At 39.0% G+C, this 15,746-nt stretch overlaps 1 protein-coding gene across 1 annotated transcript in view; it reads right to left on the bottom strand.

Moving 5' to 3' along the window:
• The window catches only part of Fancm (FA complementation group M), a gene marked incomplete at its 5' end in the record, with an annotated part of 94,037 nt that overhangs the window by 46,766 nt on the left and 31,525 nt on the right, over positions 1–15,746 (bottom strand). Inside the window, 2 exons of the mRNA XM_068227763.1 lie at positions 3,720–3,882; positions 5,180–5,257. Coding sequence (XP_068083864.1) covers positions 3,720–3,882; positions 5,180–5,257 — 241 coding nt within the window. The remainder of the gene's footprint in view (positions 1–3,719; positions 3,883–5,179; positions 5,258–15,746) is intronic.

The raw sequence follows: 15,746 nt of genomic DNA, 5'->3' as shown, positions 1-15,746 counted from the left end.
GGGTGATTTCCTTTCTTTGTTGTACTATATATTGGAAGGATATTCCTGATTTTTGGGATTAGTATTGAACCGTATCCTGACGGCACATAAGAGACACTCAGATTATTATTTGCCATATTATATAATTTTCTTGAAATAAATTTCAGTCAGGCATGGTAAAAAGTAGTGGGTCGCAGGATAGCTGAGACCGGAAGTCCATGGAGACATCAAGTCGCTGGATATTGCGCGATACTTGCTCGGGACCGTGAGAAGGCTTAGCGTCACCAGAAGTTAGCACATCTCGGCACGTGTAGAAGATGTTGGCCAAGAGGCACATTCAGCCAATTAGAACGCGTGGGTGTGGCAAATGTGGAGTCTGGATCGCGTGGAATTAAAATCCCAGGTTAACCAACATGGACAATTGCATGAAGAACATATCGCTATAAAGGAATCGGTTCTGTTAGTTGACGGATTTCCACAGGTCGGAAAGTGAAATATAATCAGGAATATGCTATAGAAATAATCTGAGTAATTTTATATCATTTGGAGTGTGTGTTATGGTGTGTTATAATTAATATATAAGTCATTGTGAATGGCAAGCACGCTGATTGGCTGCTCTTTTAAACATGTGCGAATCCCATAGCTACAACGGCGTTAGCCAAGCTTCTCTAGAGTCCCAAGCTTTGGAGAGCATCACTCTGATTAAGTGAATCGCCGGAAGTGAACATGGTTCGGTATTGCTCTGATACTGGTGCGTAGATGTTGTCACGTGGATATATAACAGTGTATGGTTTTACGACCGAGAAACAGTGCCTTAGTCGTGAAGTTTACTGAATTAACTGGTGCAGTGCTAAATTGCCGATTTTATTATGGCGCAAAGTTTACATTCCGATATTCTTGTATATTAGAGATAGGAGGATTAGATTGACAAAATCATCCACTTTCCAAGTTAAACACTTGCTACGTTGAGAGTAAATTCAATTTAATTTTGGTCATTTAGAAAGTTAGTAACAGTTAGATTTCATGACGCATGGTATTTCAGAAGCTGACCTTTGTGGAGCTGTATCGCAACATTGAATGAGAAAGGAGTCTTCCAATGTAGGTTGGAAACTGTTTCGCACAATGATTTGTACGGGAATCGAACCTGGATTCATAATGGGAAAAGCTGACGAGATTGTAAGAAATATCAGAGGTTTTAATCCATGCTGATTTATGAAGTTGATTATGCAGGCCGATTGCATGCCTGATGAAGTGAAAAGAATGATGTGCAGTGAATATGTCCCTGCTATGGTATTCTGAGAAAATATTGAGAATCAGAATTGACGGGAAATTGATGCCAGGGCAGCAAGTCTGATGTGTGTGATAAATTATTGTAGCATGCTAATAAGAAGCACGATTGTATGTGAGTTTCCGTGCAGCTGAGGAAATATGAGATCGACTTACAGGTTTACTTATCAGCCTTGTTTACATAGACAGCATGAATGAGATGTTATTTCCGTGATACAATCTTGGCAAACACTAACCAAGCCTCAGTGCAGTGTTGAGTTCTAACATTTCTTTTCAGCCCACAGCAAAGCAGGAAATATGTGACGGATGAACACACTTTTGGGTGCGCAAATGCAGCAGAAGAATGCAATGTTGCCCATTGCTTTTCACATCTTTAATAAAGGATAATAATATGTTTTCTCTTACAGCATGGTGTTTTGTGCTATTACATGTTGTTTTGATATGTTGTTGTGTTGTTTAATGGGGAACAACCCGAGTACTGATTGAATATTGATTGTCAATCTAGTTTTCACTAGATCTTTTGGTGAACCGTGTTTCGCGTTGAGTCAGTGTAGTATGTAAGATTTCCCTTTCTTTATCCGATGTAAATATTTGAGATACTTTGCTTATTTTGTGTTCATTGTAAATATAGCATAGGGAAATGCCACTAGTATTTTCATAATTCATATCGTGTCCCACTGCGTCTTAATTTTCTTTTTATGTTAGCCTTTGCGACGACTCTCCAAAATTAAAAACCGTATCAATGTGATACTTAACATCGTGTTACTCCATGCGATTCAAATTTGTATTTGTATACGCATGTGTATCCTATTATAAATATGAACTTTGGACCATCATTTGAAGAATATTTTTAAAGCTCACAAGTATTCAATGTTGTGCTTGAACTTTCATTTTACCTTAAATTACTTGAATAATTAACGTTTAATGTCCAGTTCTTTTCAATTTGAGATAATGTTATCATTTTTTATAATTTGATTTTCTTGTTTTATGTTAGTATGATTCGGGGTTATTTTGTGAATAAACTCATCTTACCCCACATTATTGTTTCTCATTCCAGTTATACCTCCATTTTCCTGTCATTTACTTATAATTAAGTGAGAAACTTCGACTTTTAGACTTCCCCATCGACAAGCAACCCACTTATCTGCCCAAACCTTAGTCGGATGTTTATACAGGAATGGAGGCATCGTCCTAGAGGGTTGCTACCCCTGGGTACGGTACAGTATGTCATATTTGATGTATTTTCTCCACTGTTTTGTCACATTCATTGTTCCACCATTAATGCTTTCTATGGGATTTTAATGGGGCCAATTCTTCTGCAATTTGTTCAAGGTTGTTGACTAGGTCTTCAAAATTATCCATGATTTTTTTCGATTGCATTTTGGTAATTTTTATTCTTGATTAGCTCGGTAGAGTCAATTTTTCTTTTAAGTTCTCTACTTTCTTTCGGGGAGTTTAATTAATTTTAGTTTTGATGATGTAGTAATCTGAACCTGTGTCTATTCCTCAGAGGACTTTGACATTGTAAACATCCTTGTGGTATTGTCTGTCCATGAAGACGTCATAATCTAGTTGTCATTCTCCTTTAGTGCGGTCAGAGTGCATCCATGTTTTGAGCTTTTTGAGGTATCCTCTTGAAATATGTGCATTTTGAGATTAGGCTATGGTGTCTGCAGAGATCAATAAGTCTTTGCCCATATTTGTTTTCTTGTGGGCGGGCCATTTGCTGCTAATGTTGCGGTATCGTTTTTCTCTGCCTAGCTGCAAGTTGAAGCCTCCCAGTAATAGTTTCAAGTGGATTTGGGGATGTTTCTTCTTGCACACAACATTATGTTGATAAACCTGTTCACCTTAGCCAGATAATGTGTTCATATTTTGTACGTATTTCTATCCTTTTTACTTAGCTTCTTGTCTCTGATGTTTAATTGTGCCTTTTACATTATGTATAATCACTCAAAAAAGAATTAGCACATGGTATTGGAAGTTTCTGGCATTTAATACTTTATCACACATAATTTTTATTATAAAAATATAGTTCACCTCTCATGATGATACGAACCCTGTGGATACCCACAACAAACGTTCTATCTATAGGTTCAACTGTTCGAGAACAGTGCATCTGCGAGGAACCTCTGCAATAACATGCACTCATTATTTTTTTGAATGACTAAACATAACTCAGTTCTAGCTTTCAGTTAGAAATGTGTCAACACAATTCTCCTAAAGAGCATTCAAAGTGCTTAAAGGTAATAAAGTTATATAATTTAGCCACACTTTCAACTGTAAATACTATTGAACTCTCTTATGAACAGAACATAAAAATGACTGAAGAAATGGCAACAACATTTAGCAGATAAGAAATGGTTATGCGATAATATACAGTAACTAGAAAACAGAAATACTAATGTGCAATTAAAACTGACAGCAAAATAAATAATTATCAAATGCAGTACCTGAAATGTACCTGAGGCATGAACGGAGGCCATGAACTGTCAACAGTTCCAGTCCATGAAATAAGGACATGCAGACAGCAAAATCTGATTCAATATTACTGACCATATTGGAAGGCATTCCTGAAGGAGGATTCTTGCGGAAATTCTCTCGTGCAGTCAGTATCTGAAGCATATTAAAAATGTTCAAGACGGATTTTCCAGTACTATTATTACCTTATGAGCTAAGTAACAACAGTAGCACAGAAAACTTATATAATGATACATAAAAAGTGGAAAACAAACCCACATTATTTACATGGCAGTAAACAGATCTTTGTCTCACTACCAAAAACTGATGCCTGCTTGGCCAGATGATATAGATGTTGATTCCCATAGTGGCCTCCACGGTATGCACTAGTCATGCGCCTTGCTAGGGGTGCTAGGTACCAACTGACGAGCCCAACCTAGCACATGGGGGTGAAACGCTGGCAACCAGGAATGAATTAGCTGGAAAATTTATAATGTCCAATGACGGACCATTTATATTGGTATTATAAATTTACTCATTCGGGACAAATATTTCAGATTCCCTATGGGAATCAACATCTATATCATTTGTGACATAATGCGGAATAGAGTTCGCATGCGATTCCACGCTAATCCAGACACCATCCACGCACGACACTACGCGGTAGTCAACCTAAACATTTGAACTCCGATGTAATTGATGCAATTATGCTGACAATAATGATTCATCATTTAAATGACCAATTTTACAGTATTTACATGTCAATCTGGAGCAGCCAATGACACAAATATATATTAATATTATGTAACTAGCACATATCTAAGTGATGTTAGCTGGGCGGTCTGAGAAAATGGTAGAGCGGCGCACCCATTAAAAAGGTTCTAAGGAGAGCACTGAGTTCCTATTCACAGGCCACAGCCGATTCCTTCTACCCCCTTACCCAATTTCCTTCATCATCATTAGTTCCTCAACTCAAGTTGGAATCTGACTGTAAAAACATGCTATAAAATTTTTCCTCACCTCATTTCCAACCCCCTGTCAGGAAAATGAAACTAAGGGGTAGACATACCTGAAAAGAAAATTTTATGATTATACTTAAAAAAAATATACCATTAATTTTTCAGGTGTAATCTCTTATTTAATATTTTCTTTTCAGGTATTTTCTAAATGTATATTATCCTGAATGGCATGATATATATGATAGTAGGAAGGGAAAGGGCAAAATCCAGCGCCAGCGCATAGTCTACTTCTGTTGAATAGCACAAAGGGTTCTACTCAAGGCTTAATGCCTCCATCAGATGGATGAATCACCTTCAACAGTGTCATATGATCTCATTCCATGTGAACACTGCAGAGAGGTTAGGAACTGAATCCAGGCTTTACCAACAGGACTCAAGCCAGCTAACCATAGTGCCAGATCATATGTTATAGATGTGTGTGACATATTACATACCTTAAACTTGGTGATAGTGCTGACGGTGCCATATAATACTTTATTTTGTAGCAAACGACGCACATAGAAGTCCACAATCTGTAGGAAAAGAACATACTGGTATTGTACACTAACATGACAAATTAGATGATGAAGAACACAACGTATTTACTTGCATATATCTCACGCTTTTTTCACCATAATTAGAGTTCAAAATTGGGCTACATGATACATGCATAGAAATAGGACTTGATTAAAATCAATAAAGTACCACATTTTCATATACAATTTATTAGACTTTGAATTCAGAAAATCTGTTAGGAATGTACGAGTTTTTCGCGGATTTTTCGATGATACAGACCACTATCTGATCTGTAGTGAACTAAGTATCTCTAGGCCTAGGGTAGAGAAAGTGAAATCTGTCTGCAAACAAATAAGGGTAGAAAATCTCCAGGACGAGGAAATTAGACAGAAGTACATGGATATGATTAGTGAGAAGTTTCGAACAGTAGACAGTAAGCAGGTTCAAGATATAGAAAGTGAATGGGTGGCATACAGGGATGCTGTAGTAGAAACAGCAAGGGAATGCCTAGGAACAACTGTGTGTAAAGATGGGAAAAGGCAAACATGTTGTTGGAATGAAGAAGTGAGAGCAGCCTGTAAACGTAAAAAGAAGGCTTATCAGAAATGGCTCCAAACAAGGGCCGAGGCAGACAGGGATTGGTACGTAGATGAAAGAAACAGAGCGAAACAAATAGCTGTTGAATCCAAAAAGAAGTCATAGGAAGATTTTGGTAATAACCTGGAAAGGCTAGGTCAAACAGCAGGGAAACCTTTCTGGACAGTAATAAACAATCTTAAGAAGGGAGGGAAAAAGGAAATGAACAGTGTTTTGAGTAATTCAGGTGAACTCATAATAGATCCCAGGGAATCACTGGAGAGGTGGAGGGAATATTTTGAACATCTTCTCAATGTAAAAGGAAATCATCATGGTGGTGTTGCAAACAGCCAAGCTCATGGGGAGGAGGAAAATGATGTTAGTGAAATTATGCTTGAGGAAGTGGAAAGGATAGTAAATAAACTCCATTGTCATAAGGCAGCAGGAATAGATGAAATTAGACCTGAAATGGTGAAGTATAGTGGGAAGGTAGGGATGAAATGGCTTCATAGAGTAGTAAAATTAGCGTGGAGTGTTGGTAAGGTACCTTCAGATTGGACAAAAGCAGTAATTGCACCTATCTATAAGCAAGGGAACAGGAAGGATTGCAACAACTATCGAGGTATCTCATTGATTTTTTTTTTTTTGCTATTTGCTTCACGTCGCACCAACACAGATAGGTCTTATGGTGACGATGGGATAGGAAAGGTCTAGGAGTTGGAAGGAAGCGGCCGTGGCCTTAATTAAGGTACAGCCCCAGCATTTGCCTGGTGTGAAAATGGACAACCACGGAAAACCATCTTCAGGGCTGCCGACAGTGGGGCTCGAACCCACGATCTCCCGGATGCAAGCTCACAGCCGCGCGCCTCTACGCGCACGGCCAACTCGCCCGGTCATTGATTAGTATACCAGGCAAAGTATTCACTGGCATCTTGGAAGGGAGGGTGCGATCAGTCGTTGAGAGGAAGTTGGATGAAAACCAGTGTGCTTTCAGACCACAGATAGGCTGTCAGGATCAGACTTTCAGTATGCGCCAGGTAATTGAAAAATGCTACGAGAGGAATAGGCAGTTGTGTTTATGTTTCGTAGATCTAGAGAAAGCATATGACAGGGTACCGAGGGAAAAGATGTTCGCCATACTGGGGGACTATGGAATTAAAGGTAGATTATTAAAATCAATCAAAGGCATTTATGTTGACAATTGGGTTTCAGTGAGAATTGATGGTAGAATGAGTTCTTGGTTCAGGGTACTTACAGGAGTTAGACAAGGCTGTAATCTTTCACCCTTGCTGTTCATAGTTTACATGGATCATCTGCTGAAGGGTATAAAATGGCAGGGAGGGATTCAGTTAGGTGGAAATGTAGTACCGGTAAACAGTTTGGCCTATGCTGACGACTTGGTCTTAATGGCAGGACTGTGCCGAAAGCCTGCAGTCTAATATCTTGGAACTTGAAAATAGGTGCAATGAGTATGGTATGAAAATTAGCCTCTCGAAGACTAAACTGATGACAGTAGGTCAGAAATTCAACAGAATTGAATGTCAGATGGGTGATACAAAGCTAGAACAGGTCGATAATTTCAAGTATTTAGGTTGTATGTTCTCCCAGGATGGTAATATAGTAAGCGAGATTGAATCAAGGTGTAGTAAAGCTAATGCAGTGAGCTCGCAGTTGCGATCAGCGGTATTCTGTAAGAAGGAAGTCAGCTCCCAGACGAATCTATCTTTACATCGGTCTGTTTTCAGACCAACTCTGCTTTACGGGAGCGAAAGCTGGGTGGACTCTGGATATCTTATTCATAAGTTAGAAGTAACAGACATGAAAGTAGCAAGAATGATTGCTGGTACAAACAGGTGGGAACAATGGCAGGAGGGTACACGGAATGAGGAGATAAAGGCTAATTTAGGAATGAACTTGATGGATGAAGCTGTACGCATAAACCAGCTTCGGTGGTGGGGTCATGTGAGGTGAATGGAGGAGAATAATGGACTCTGTTATGGAGAGTAAGAGAAGTAAAGGGAGACCAAGACGACGATGGTTAGACTCGGTTTCTAACGATTTAAAGATAAGAGGTATAGAACTAAATGAGGCCACAATACTAGTTGCAAATCGAGGATTGTGGCGACGTTTAGTAAATTCTCAGAGGCTTGCAGACTGAACGCTGAAAGGCATAACAGTCTATAATGATAATGTATGTATGAAACATGTAGTTTAATATAACATATAACATGTACACATTCCCCTGCCCATCTTCCATTTTAATACCCAGAAGAATATCAGGCCTACTACCTATAATGGTCGCATCATAGATTATTATTCACCAGACTATCGTCCAGATATGGGGAGACTACTAGACTTTTAATTGTGTATAAGTATGCATGCCATAGAAAATATTGTCATAGCATTGATACTGGCTCCTAAACAACAACCTATGCAAGATAATGAGATCATTTTTCTCCTCTAGTTTCATAACAAAAATGACTGTGCATGATACACACAATGGTGAGAATGGTGAGATACATGCAAGTAAACACAGTACGATATGTTCCATATAAACTCCATGATACAATTATACAATTACTAAGCAGAGACTCCTATACAGAAGAATCAGCACTAAACTTTGTCTCTTTTCATCTCCGTCAGTAAACGATAAGGTAAATATGTCAATAAATATGAACTACATTGTTTTTTTGAGTCTCTACAGTAAATGTTTGAATGTAATCTGAACTAGACTGTTGTAACAGTGAAATTTTAAATTTTTAAAGATATCGCTGCATTTTCTTAGTGCTTACATAAGAATCACCTCCATCCGCTGTGTAGATTGGTACTCATCAAATGTTCCCTGCCACTGAGGGGTTAACTTGTAATGGAGCAAATAAAATTAAATAATGTCATCGAATAATAATAATAATAATAATAATAATAATAATAATAATAATAATAATAATAATAATAATAATAATAATAATAATAATAATAACAACAACAACAACAACACTGTACAACAATTAAAATGTTTTGGGCTGAAAAATAGCCTATTCTTACGTATTTCCACCTGGTGAATTCAAAAATCACCATGAAAATGACCGATCTCGCGTGCATTAATAGTCTCCATTCAGTTGGACGTTGCATAATTCTGGTCACCATCCCATACTGCATCATCCAGACTTCCGTCCAATGCATTTGCGATACCCGTCTTCAAGAAACTCTTCACAATAACGTCTGTCGACACTATAACCCATGCCCCCATAACCCAATCACACATGAGTTCAACTCATGGCCTCTTTATTTTGCCTGCTGGTGTCAACTCATGCTCCACCTCAGCCATCCATTCGGGGTACAATTTACGTTTGTTGTCCTTGAAGGGCTTGTTAACGGAAACATCTAAGGCAGGGATGGCGAACCTATGCCACGCGTGTCACTAGGTGACGCGCGAACACGATTTCGGTGGCACGCCACTTGAAGTTTTTATATACATCTTTTACTACAGACTTATCTTGTAGTCATATGGTGGCGTGCACCATCTTGGAGTAAATTACTACGGAAGTAGCGTTTACTAAAGAAGTCCATACTACAGAAGTAAATTAGTAGGGGAGTTATTTACTCCGGAAGTAACATCGGAGAGTTGAAGTACAATTTACTCTTAGTCACTACTATAGAAGTAGCGTTCGTTACTCGCGGAGTAGTGTTGTGTTTGTGTATCTTCTTTAAAGAAATCTAAATGGATAAGGTTATGTGCGCTAGGAAACGGGGAGAAACGTAAGCGAAAAAGATAAATGCTTGTTAAGAGATAATGACGATCTATGCAAAGGATATAGGGTGTAAGAAACACAACACAAAGATGGTGGATAAGAAAAGAAATTCATGGAAAGTCGTGACAGAAGAATTCAATGCTTTGAGTGACGGAAAACGCAGTGAAGAACAAGTTAATATTCTGTAGAAGGACTTGAAAGCGAAGGTGGAAGCAAAGCAAAAAGTCATGGACACGCGGGAAAAATTAAAACTGATGGTGGTTTCTTCATACAGATCGCCTACATCTACAGCGAAATTTTCCCGTTTTCACACCAGGCAAATGCTGGGTCTGTAGGCCCTACCTTAAGGCCGCTTCCCAATCCCTAGGTCTTTCCTGCCCTATCGTTGCCATAAGACCTATCTGTGCCGGTGCGACGTTAAGCAAATTGAAAAAAAAAAAAGAAGATAAATACCTCTTCCGATTTCTGAAAAGTTCACCGTTGTCACCGAGAGGGCAACAAATGGGAATATGCGCGCAGTCACAGTCAATTGCACCCACGATGTGTGGAAACCTGCCAACGTGAAGAATATCCTTTCATTTTCCGAACAGTCATCATAATTTGCAGACGTACCTCCCTCTTAGCCTCAACTAGTGCTTTAACCACGCGATGAAATATACGGCCAGCAGTTGTGCGGTAAACGTTAATTAGATCACCGGCAACTGTACTGAAATGCTAGGGTACGAAACACTCGCAGGGCACACAGCAACTGTAATTTGAGACATACAACAAAATTAAGACAAGAATTCAGCTGTAAGTGATCTCCAAGTAGATTTAGAAGGAAAGTAAAGTATTCCTTCCTAAGACCAAAAACGTTTCTGAAACTCGCCGTGTGCACATTACGCGGCTCTCGCCTTTTACGCGCTGTAGGCCTATGCACTATGACATTTCCCATAGTTTTCTGCCTCGAGATCGTCAATATAATCTAAGTAATCCATAAACAAGTTTGAAACGTCTTTCCTCTCATATACGGCACGATATTATCATTAGTCAACAAGTCTAAACGTAGCTTACTCCATGCACGACGTGAGAGTAAATTCTAACCTGTATTCGTGCGTTATTTACTTCTTTAGTAATATACTACAAGATGGTGCTCTTCACCATTTTACTCTTGTAGTAATTTAGTCCAGGAGTATCCGAAAGGACTAAAATACTTCGGAAGTAACTTACTCTCGTATGGAAGTCGCCGAATGCTGACTTCAAGAGTACTTTACTACAAAAGCAGAACTTGCTCTTGGTTGGTGCACGCCACCCCTAGTGTTTTACGTGAAAGAAATAAATATAGAAAATCTGGCTTTCAGTGAGTGAGTGAGTGAGTGAAGTTTGACTTGTGTGAAGTAGCCAGGAGTGGGTAATTATTCTTTGTGTATAACTGTGTATTGAATGTCGTTTGTATACGGATCTCACAAACATGTTTTCACTGTCGAAAAACAATAACAACATAAACTTAACAATGGTACTGACCGGATTCTTCTAAATAGTGGACAAGTGAATTTGGAGTGATAGAAAGAAGCACCAAAGCTTTGTGTTCCCTGTGTTCGAAAATAATTGTATCCCGGACATTTAATGTAAAGCACCATTTTAAGACGAATCATTCAAATGTTCGTTACATGCCAAATGAAGAAAGAAGAGAGCTCGTTTCACAAAAATCGAACAATACATCTTTCAGGCCAAGGAATTATATCAGTGCGGCTGTTTCCATCTGTCACACTGCACAGTACAGCATGGGAAACCGCTTTCTAACGGCGAGTTCTTGGAAGAGACTTTCTTATTGACGTCCGACACATTATTTGAAGACTTTCCTAACAAACAACAATTAATTAACAGAGTTAAAGAAATGTCAGGAGCAATTGAAAGCAACGATAGCTGTATTTGTCTAATTTCTTTGTTGAAATGTGGTGAGGGAGGAATTACTTACAGGGAAAGATATACTGAACGAAGTGAAGCAAAAACTCGTATTAAAAATGGGGTTTGACTTAAATAATATTGTGCTTGGGAAAACTGATACTGCCCCAAGTATGGTGGGTATTCATAATGGGTCTGAGATTTCTTAAAGAAAAATTTAAACACCCTATTTTACAGTTTCATGGTGTGTTACACCAGGAAGCCCTTTGTGCGAAAGAGGTATGCAGTCATGTGAAAGAGTACTCTCGGGGTAGCCAAAATTGTGAACTTCATACGTGCACGTGTTCTAAATAATCGCCAGTTCTCCAAAATTTACACGAATCTCACTAAGGCAGACTTCTAATGTACAATGATATTTTCTTGCTGAGTCGTGGGCAAGTACTCCAGAGGCTTGTCGAGCTCTTGGACGAAATTCACTTCTTCAAGATAGAAAATCAGGGAGAATTCCCAGAACATATGGACCCTATTTGGCTGTGTGTTTGAATGTTCCTCCGTGATTTTACAGCAGTACATAATTATATAAATAAGGAACTGCAAGGAAAGGGGCATACTACAGATAGATTGTTTGAGATCATAAAATCATTCCGGAGAAAACTTGAATTATTCGTCAGGGATTTTGAAACAAAGACATTTAAGTAATTCCCTTCACTTAAAGTACAAATCGAATTGATGTTAAATTTATCAGATCAATTAACTTTTGAAGAAACAAAAAGTATTTGTAAGAAGTATGTGAACGTCTCACAAAATTCAAAACGAATAGTTTCCAAGAGGTTTTCCCAATTTTGACATTTGGAGAAAACATTTCGTATTTTGATGGTTTTTCTTCCGATATCCTGATGTCAGTTCGGCTTCTGAACTCCTTTCTATTGTTGATCACATCTATCGTACGTCTTATTTCATCTGCATCTCTCTTGACCTGTTCATGAGTGACATTAAGGTAAAATTTTTAATGACCATTTATTTTAATTAATTATTATACACAATGTGTACAATCAAGTTTTTCACCACTCTGTCATTTCTGTGATTAGAGATTGAGGTCTGTTTACACATTCCACTAAATGGTATTTAGAGCATGGATTATTGCATTTCTTGCAGACGCAATCCGCCTTGGGTTCATGGAATGCCTCATTCTGGCAGATCCTTCCATGAAACCCGTGGACAGCGAATCGTGTATGTAGATGTGGAAGCTTGAAATTCGGTCCCTTCCAAATTTCTGACTTCATTGCATCAGTCTCCATTATTTCTTGGGGGTATCTCGTCGGCTTTTTTCCGTCTCTCCTCGATGATAGTTTTATATGCATGAGTTTCCGGTAGACAAAAATGTGCTTTATATCTTCCATGAAGAAGGTTTCCTGCACTATTTTATAGGCGTAGCTATTTCTTGAGAATTTTGATATTGAGAGAGCTGTGTTAATAAATCTCGCTTTGACGCTTTCTAGCTTCCTAAGGTTGTTTACCGACAAGTAAGGCCAAATTAATTGAATACCATATGTGGCAGTCGGCATAACTTCAATTCTGAATAGTTGATTGAATTTCAAGAAAGCAGTACATGGGTGAACAAATTCGTACAACCTGGTGAAGCATTGGCGAAAAATGAGTGTGCTGTTAATGGTGAATACTCTCTTCAGAAGCCAGAGAACTTAATACTTGAACAGTGGAACAGCCTGCCACAAAAGTTTTCGGCCATGAAGAGACTTGCTACCGCGCTACTTACTTTGCTCGGGTCATCGTACGCCTGCGAGCAGCTATTTTCTACAAATAACTTTGTGAAGTCAACAGTTATAATCAGTCTTGTTTCAGACCTAAGTGCTTCTTGTGTGCTGCTGAAGACAACACGTTATGAACCTAACATAAATAACATGGCTACTAAGATTCAGCAACAAGTTTCATGCTAAATTTTAGAACGATATTTCACTTAAAGTCCATTGGCAATATTAGTATTTTTATTGTTGTATCTAATAATATTCAATGACGAAGTGTGTTACACTAGGAGCTTATTATTCTCAAAACTTACGTATTTTTGATAAATTTGCAAAACAGACCACGGAATATGCAATAAAATGTATTTTCAGGATATAATAAATAAATAAATCAATCAATAAATGAATGAATACATTAATAACATACCATGGAGCATAACTGGGAATTAGGAAAGAAAGTGGGGGGGGAGGGAGATAGCCAGTCCTTAAAGGAAAATAACAAGTGGCACGGTAAACAGTTGAGAATAATAAACCAGACTTAAAATGGCACACTAGCTGGAAAAGGTTCGCCATCCCTGATCTAAGGGCTGTAGACAATGTGAGAGTCCACCAGGAATTACAACGAGATCAGTTTCCATTTCCTGAATGCGTTTGTTCGTGTCTTCCACAAAGTGTCTGCAGAAACTGTCCCACACTAGTTTTACTGGGCGTCGAAGCAGTGCCCCTGGTCATGGTCCCCACGCCGTACGGACCCGGTCCTGGACAAGAGCTGTATCCATCCATCCTTTCTCTTGAACCCGTATATGAATGCCTTTGGGAAACTTCGCTTAAGGCACTGTTTTCTTTTGAAAATAATGTATAGTGGCAATTTTCTTCCATCTGCGGTTACTGCTAGCGTGACAGTTCAACGGTTTTTCACATCCAGTTGTACGTACAAGCACACTAGATCCCCCCCACCTTGTTGACGGTGGTGTTGCATGGCATGTTAAACTTTATCAGAGTTTGATCTGCACTGCCAATTTGAGATAAGAGCTATTTGTTTTTCTTCTGCATTGCTATCACATTTGTGATAAAAATTCTTATAATGTTATTACAGTATTACCCCTCTTTTACACTTTTCAAGGGGCCAAGGAATACTGGTGTAAAAGGGGGGAAAGTGTAAATCGTGGGAAACAACTTGTACAGATATATATAAAAATGCTCTGGAAAAGGATGTAAATGTTACACAAATGCATACTATTAATTTATAGAGTATTTCAATCTCAATTGATTTACTGTACTTACCTCAAATAAAGGTCCATGTAAGTTAATTACTGTACTGTATTAACTGTTGACTAGGAACTGTGGGTGTGGCGAGGCATTGAGAGGTATGAAGGAGGATTTTGAGAGTTTGAGGGAGATAATTAGGATTCTCACAGAAGACAGGAATGAAGGTAGGCCTCCCTCAAACAATGTACAGGTTACAGCAGGTGTAAAAGAGGGATGGGAAGGAAAGGGAGGAACTGTAGAATGTTCTAATGGTCTAATGTTCTAAGGGAAAGGAGATTGCAGGCTAAGAGCTCTATTCAGGATCACAATTCAGGACAGGTGTCTGTGAGAAATCGGTACGAGCCACTCCTGGTAGAGCAATAGAGGGAAGATGAGGAACAGGGAACTGTTGCTGAGATGTGTGGAAGTAGGAGGAAGGGAAAAAGTAGGAAAGGGAAATGTAGAGTAGAGGATAGAAAAAGACAGTTGGAACAGGGTCATGGAGGGGGGAGAGAAAAGGGAGGAGGAAGTAGCTTCTGCCGCTATCAGGAAAGATAGGGCTGACCAGGAGGGGATCAAAGGAGGTGGGTAGGCTCTGGTCATGGAGGATTCCATTGCTAGACACGTGAGGAAAGTGTGTGGAGGAAAGGGAACCAGGGTAGAGTGTTATCCAGGAATTAGATTGAGGCAGATGCTGAGAAAAGTAGAAGAGAAGGAGGAGGGGAAGGAAAAGGTGGCAGTGTTTCACGTTGGTACCAACAACGTAAGGCAAGCTAATATCAGAACCAACATAGTTGGGGATGTGTGGGATAGAGTAAATGCAGCGGGTGAAGTTTACGAAAGCGGAAATTGTTATCAGTGGAATACAGTGTACGGGAGGGTGATTGGGGATTTAAATGAAAATATGGAGTGGGTGTGTGGGAAACGGGGAGTGAAATTCTAGACCATAATGGGTGGGTAGGAGATAGGGATCTGCGCTCAGATAGCCTTCACTTAAACTGCAGTGGTACGTATAAGTTAGGAAATTTCTTTAGAAGGGTAATAGGGAGGTACATTCAGGGAAATGGGGTTGTCTAGGGAGCGATGATGAGGGTACAGAGATCTGGAAGTCAAGTAGGGATGACATAAAAATGTTAAGTGTTGAACTGTAGAAGTATTGCAAAGAACGGAATAGAATTAAGTAATTTAATAGATATATATTTACCAGATAGTAATAGGAGTTGTATCATGGCTGAGAAATGATATAATGGATGCAGAAATTTCCTCACGGAACTGGAGTGTGTATC

The sequence above is a fragment of the Anabrus simplex genome, chromosome 5 (assembly GCF_040414725.1).
Source record: "Anabrus simplex isolate iqAnaSimp1 chromosome 5, ASM4041472v1, whole genome shotgun sequence".
In the NCBI taxonomy this organism is placed as follows: Eukaryota; Metazoa; Arthropoda; class Insecta; order Orthoptera; family Tettigoniidae; genus Anabrus; species Anabrus simplex.
Note: the sequence above shows the minus strand (reverse complement) of the source record. Positions and strands in the feature narration are given on the sequence as shown.